We start from the raw sequence: 6,000 nt of genomic DNA, 5'->3' as shown, positions 1-6,000 counted from the left end.
TGATGGACACATAAATGAGCAAAAGGTTCTGAAGAGATGGAAGTCTTGAGTTGAGAAAGCAGAAAACAAGCAAGTGACATGTTAGTGGGGGGATCCCATAGGGAGAAATGTTTAAGTAGGGGAAAGGAAGGGGAAGAGAAATGGGGGGGCAGGCAGTGGGAAGGGACAACCAACGTAAGGATGGATGAAAAAGCCGTGAGGAACCCTGATACTTGGTAAGCTAATTTAAAAATAAAGCGAGGTGTCATGGCACTCATCTTTTCTTAATCCAAGCATTCCAAAGACAGAGGCACTTAGTTAGTTATTTGTTAGTTAGTTAGTTAGTTAGTTAGCTAGTTAGTTAGTTAGTTTGTTAGTTAATTATATGTGCTTGAATGGGAGATGCCTTGCATGGCTAGATAAAGCTGATCTCCGATGTCATAGGTTAGTGAGTGAAAATTTCAGTGCCAGCATGCGCTACCTCCCTATGAGTTGCTGGACAGGGTGCCCCCTGGGGTCTCTGAAACAATACAGGCAATTACCACTGCTGCCAGCTGTCCACCAAAACGAGATGGTAAGATCCCATTGCCAAAGGCACTACGTATTCTCAACCCAGGACATACAGAAATCAAGTTGGAACGAAGCTACACGCTTCCTCCTACAGGCTACACTTTACAATGCTAGAAGGTTCCATGCAGGCTGCCTGCTAGTGGGGAGGTGTGGGTGGGGCGCTGTCAACAGCTTATTGTGTCCTACACTCAAACTGCCAGTTGAGATGTGGTTACTTGTGCATCAGTGGTATGGCAATTGTGGGGGCAACCAATAACTTTCTGGTTGGAATTGAGGTCCACTTCACAGTAGGAAATTCATGCCTTGCACTGTAAAATCGGCCAAGAAATATAGGTCCTACTGAGGAAGCCACTGCTACTGCTTTGCTAAATGGAAGGATGTGCCTATCGAATTGCCTTCTAAATCATATTTATGCCTATGTATTAATGTAGCTGTCAGCTTTAGTCAAGAGACGGTAACTTCAGAGATGCATTACTGATCAAAGCAACAGCTGAATGCTCAATCATAAGTGTGACATCTATATCACCCTCTCCAAGATGCAAGGAGCACTGTGGAAGAGGAGGCAGAAATAAATACAAGAGCCAGGGGAACGGTAGAAAGTTGTGGAATGCTGTCTTCCAGGCACGCTATGGCTGCTGCACTCTCAAATTCATGGCAGCTAGAATTACCTGCACAAGATCTGTACAAATTTGAGACAAATCCAACATCCTCCCCATTCACAGAGTAGGGAGGAACTCACAAGGGCCCACCCCTCCCGGAGGATCTACAAGTAGTCACTGGTTGCTAGGGGAGAAGGGACATTTGTAAGTGCCACTGATAAGGTGCCAGGCTCTTGTAAGCAGGCCTAACAAAAAAGTTTTTGGATCCTAAAACAACAATAAAATTAATGTAGAAGGGGACTAGATGGGAGGAGAGAGACGATCAGAAAGAGGGTGCATGATCAGAGTATTGGGGTGATATGATCAAAAGACATTGTATGTGTGTGTTAATGAAACTGTCATAATGAAACCCATTGTTATGAATAATTAATATATGGTAATAATTTTTCAGATAAAGCAGCACCTTGAGAGATGATGGTGGAGTTTTCCAAAGCTGTGTCAGACATGGATCTACAAATGGAAAAATAAACTAAAGGAACTTGGCAGAGAAAAGAGAGAACTCTGGAGGTTTTCTTACATCAAGGAAGTCTCTGACAGTTCTTGCTTGAACAGAGGATGACGTCATTAAGCAAGAAAAGATGAAAGAAAAGGAAAAACAGGTTTGTTGAGTTTGAGAGGCTGTGGCATGAAACAGAAATGCTGGGCTCCATATTGGATTTAACAACCAGGAAAACCTAACAATAGTCCATTGTGTTTAAAACACTATCAATTCTTCTTCTTCTCAATTTCAGGAATAGCCAAAGCTGCAACTATTTGTAAAAGTGCAATCAAGACTTTATTTCAGTAATCCAGCATCCTCAGGACCCCTCCTGCTGGAGAATCAACACTCCATCTCCAAAGGGTAGCTCTGCAAATGGACAACAAGGGCAAGATGCACAAAAGCTGGCGACTGTCACTTGTCAACGCTGTTCAAGTATAATTAGTGACCCTGTGCAATCTGCGTGGAAGAAACATCACCACAAGGCAACATGCTGTATAGCATTTAATGCCATGGTCCAGCCCACCATTAAAAAAAACTACTGTACATGCAAGTTATAAGCAAAACGTGGTATTTCTGCATGACGTCACCACTAACAGATTGTGTCACAGTCTACAGCACTGCCTTCATGATCATCATGAGGCTTTTCCATACATATAATTATTATGCTTAATTATCACACAAAGGAATAAACACTGGCTATTACTTTCTAGTTTTGTTTTGTTTTGTTTTGTTTTTTTACTTAGAAAACAGTGCAATTTTCATAATAAACTCTGTGGCCAGTGGATGAAAGAACACAGCATTCTTTCTTTACAAATGACATGGTCGCCCAGGAGTTAAAGATCATGATGATGTGACAGCTATTTTTTCTTAGGTACTTTATGCCAGGAACTGCTCTAGGGGACTTACATGGATTCATGCAATAAGGAGATTTAACAACATCTGATAACACAAATTATATACAAATAATCAAAAGAATATTATTTAATGGGAATCAGCCATTCTCTTTTAAAGTCTAACATTAGTCTTTTTATCAAGCACATTATAACTCCTTAAGTATAACAAGGGACCAGAAATAAAGTGGGACAAACTGGAGAAATATGATACTATAATATACTACAAGTAAATCTGTATTTTTTCATCACATTGAATTTTCCTTCTGAAAATATAAACAAAATTTTCAAAGCAGGAAAATAATTTTATTTTCTAATAACCTCTGATATGCCACCATTGCATTTTGAATTCTATCTGAGAGTTTCATGTTATTGCCTTACACAATCACAGATGAATTTTCCAACACCAATTACAAGCCCGGTGTCTCGGACATTTTGACTGCAGAATTTCTGTGAAACTACTGCTATCTTTTTATTTTCAATGAACATTCCAGGTACATTCATTACAAATATTTTGGGCATAACGTTATGCCATCTGACCACACTTCCTGTTCTACTCACTGTCAGAGAAAGCTGGCCACACACGTTTGCTTAAACAAGACTCTTTCCAGAGACCAGTGGCTAAAACTCTCCTGAGACCACTTCTTAGATTACTAAATGTTTTAGGGGCTAATAGTTAACTTGGGACATTATTTGACAACATTCTTGATACTGTAGAGGGTTTAAATTTAATAGCCAACTCTTCATATACATCTTTTGTTTTGTTTTGTTGTTTTGAGACAGGGTTTCTCTGTGTAGCTTTGGTGCCTGTCCTCTATCTCGCTCTGTAGACCAGGCTGGCCTCGAACTCACAGAGATCCGCTTGGCTCTGCCTCCTGAGTTCTGGGATCAAAGGCATGAGCCACCACCACCTGGTCCATATACTTCTTTTAAACCATTCCAGGAAACTGAGCTATCTTGCTTAGCTTTATTCTTTGTTGTTTTGTTTTGTTTTGTTTTAACCAGTCTGTGACTTTTAAAGAAAAAAAGCTATTGATTCACCAAATTGTTTGGTCCATCAGGTAATATAGGACCTTAGTGGTTTTGAGTCTAGAATTTTATAAGTTTGGATCCCCTCTGCCCCATTAGTCTAAATATTTACACACACACACACACACACACACACACACACACACGCACGCACATCCTTGACCAAACTTGGAATTGCCCACAAAACAGCTGATTCCGTTTTCAGTTTTTGTCATTGAAAATGTCCCCACACTGAGCTAAAACTCCCACTCATCTGCCAGTCTCAGTCTTGGCCTTGAGAGGACGACCTGGGGCGGGTCATCCTATTCCTTTAGCGTCCCTAGCTGTAAAATGGGTACAATAACTACGTGTAATAGGGTGCGGAGGTTAAGTAAGTATGTTCATAAAGCACCTGGCACAACAGAGAGACTCCGTGAGTGGTTCCCTTCATTAAGTTGGGGAAACTCTCCTCTGCACGAATATCTTAGGAGATGTGCTGACAACCACCGTGTACTCGTCTCCAGGCCAAAGAGGGAATTCCTTCAAAGTCTGTTTGAGCAACAAGCTACTCCTTATATTTCTAGCCATTGCTTTCTGAATAACTAGTTCTTTGAGAGAACACTCGAGAGCCAACAGCCACCCTACCCCACCCCACAAAAAATATGATCAACTATTTTACCAGCTGAGAGCAAGAGCCATTCTCTTATCTCTGGAAGAAGGCATTTCTCTTTTCTTCTTTTCTGCTGTTGACTTAATCTCCTCTCCCCACTACCTCCAGCGTCCCATGATTTGGCCCCCTGGCAAGCCGAGGTATGGGAAAGGCAATGGGTATGGATGCTTCTGGTTGTAAGCTGAGGAGAAGCTGGGCGTTAGGATGTTTCTGAGAAGTCCTCTTCTTCATTCTGGTAGGATAACGCCTCTTCCCCGTCAAAGGCAGCTTCTCTCTGTTGTCTCCACCCGCTCCTCTGGGCCTCGCAATTCTGGATGGTGGCTCCGTACGACATCTTCTTTCTGGGACTTACAATAGCCTCATGGTTGAGTTCTGTCTCCTCGGCTAATTCATCTTGGTCAATGATTCCACATTTCTCCTCAGAGAGACTCTCCGGGTCAGCCCAGTCCTGTTTCTCCCCAGAAGCAAAGACCCCGTAGAAGACGACACCGCTGTAGTGTACCAGGGCTGCTATGAGGAACACGTTCTGCCATTCCTCCCGGGTCTAAGAAAGGAAAGAGCCAATTACTGCTTTAAGCAGAGAGATTACCGGTGAGCCCTAGAGTCCTTTCCTGGGATGAAAACATCCACTCCTCAAAGGCTACAGTGTGCTTCTGGGTAGACATATGATAGAGTCAACATCCAGAATCTATACTTAATTTGAGTGCTTGAAAATGAAAATGAAAGACTACAATGAATGCCAAGATAATATATATATATATATATATATATATATATATATATATATATATATGTATGTATGTAAAAAAAATACAGGTCACATGTAGTTGAGGAGATGGCTCAGGGGGTTTAAGTGCCCTGGATGTTCTTACAGAGGACCCAGGTTCAATACCTAGCACCCACATGGTGGCTCATGACTATCTGTAACCCCAGCTCCAGGGGATCTGATGCCCTCTTCTGGCTTCCATGATATATATGGTATATGGTATACATATACACAAGCAGACAAAAAACTCACTCACATAGAATAAATGTAAATATATTTTTAAAGATAAAAATAAGTTTAAAAACTACAAAGGGCTGGGCGGCGGTGGCACACGCCTTTAATCCCAGCACTCGGGAGGCAAAGCCAGCAGATCTCTGTGAGTTCGAGGCCAGCCTGGGCTACAAAGCAAGATCCAGGGCAGGCAACAAAACTGCACAGAGAAATTCTGTCTTGAAAAACAAAAAACAAACAAACAAACAACAACAACAAAAAAGGTTCAATAAAAACTAAGCACCACACCCTTGAAGATTCAGGATTTATAGACTATGTTTATGGGTGTTTGTCTGTGTAACACATGTGTGCCTGGTACCCATGGAGACCAGAAGAGGGCATAATGGTTAAGCGCCCTGGATGTTCTTATAGGGGGCCCAACTTCAATTCCCAGCACACAGAGGTGGCTCACAATCATCTACCTATAATGCTAGCTCTAGGGGATCTGATGCTGGAGTTACTAATGGTTGGGAGCCATGTGGGTACAGGGAAGAGAATCCTGGACCTCTCAAAGAGCAACAAGTGTGCTGAGCCTCTGAATCATCTCTCCTGCCCCCTTGAGGGTTCTTTTTTTATTTAAATAACATTTTTTCATTTACTTTATATACCAACCGAAGTTTCCCCTCCCTCCTCTTCTCCTGTTGCCCCACACCACCACCACCCCACACACCCCACCCCACCCCGCTCCTCCTCAGTCTCCATTCAGA

The 6,000-nt window shown here is 42.1% G+C and overlaps 1 protein-coding gene across 2 annotated transcripts in view; it reads right to left on the bottom strand.

The window, feature by feature from the left end:
• Positions 1-4,332: 4,332 nt before the first annotated feature.
• Slc17a8 (solute carrier family 17 member 8) overlaps positions 4,333-6,000 on the bottom strand; it is a 50,782-nt gene continuing 49,114 nt past the window's right edge. For both annotated transcript variants that reach the window (XM_059245445.1, XM_059245447.1), the window contains exon 12: positions 4,333-4,801. In XM_059245445.1, coding sequence (XP_059101428.1) covers positions 4,457-4,801 — 345 coding nt within the window. In that variant the 3' untranslated portion in view covers positions 4,333-4,456. The remainder of the gene's footprint in view (positions 4,802-6,000) is intronic.

The sequence above is a fragment of the Peromyscus eremicus genome, chromosome 18 (assembly GCF_949786415.1).
Source record: "Peromyscus eremicus chromosome 18, PerEre_H2_v1, whole genome shotgun sequence".
Classification (NCBI taxonomy): Eukaryota; Metazoa; Chordata; class Mammalia; order Rodentia; family Cricetidae; genus Peromyscus; species Peromyscus eremicus.
This window is presented reverse-complemented; position numbering and strand designations above follow the sequence as displayed.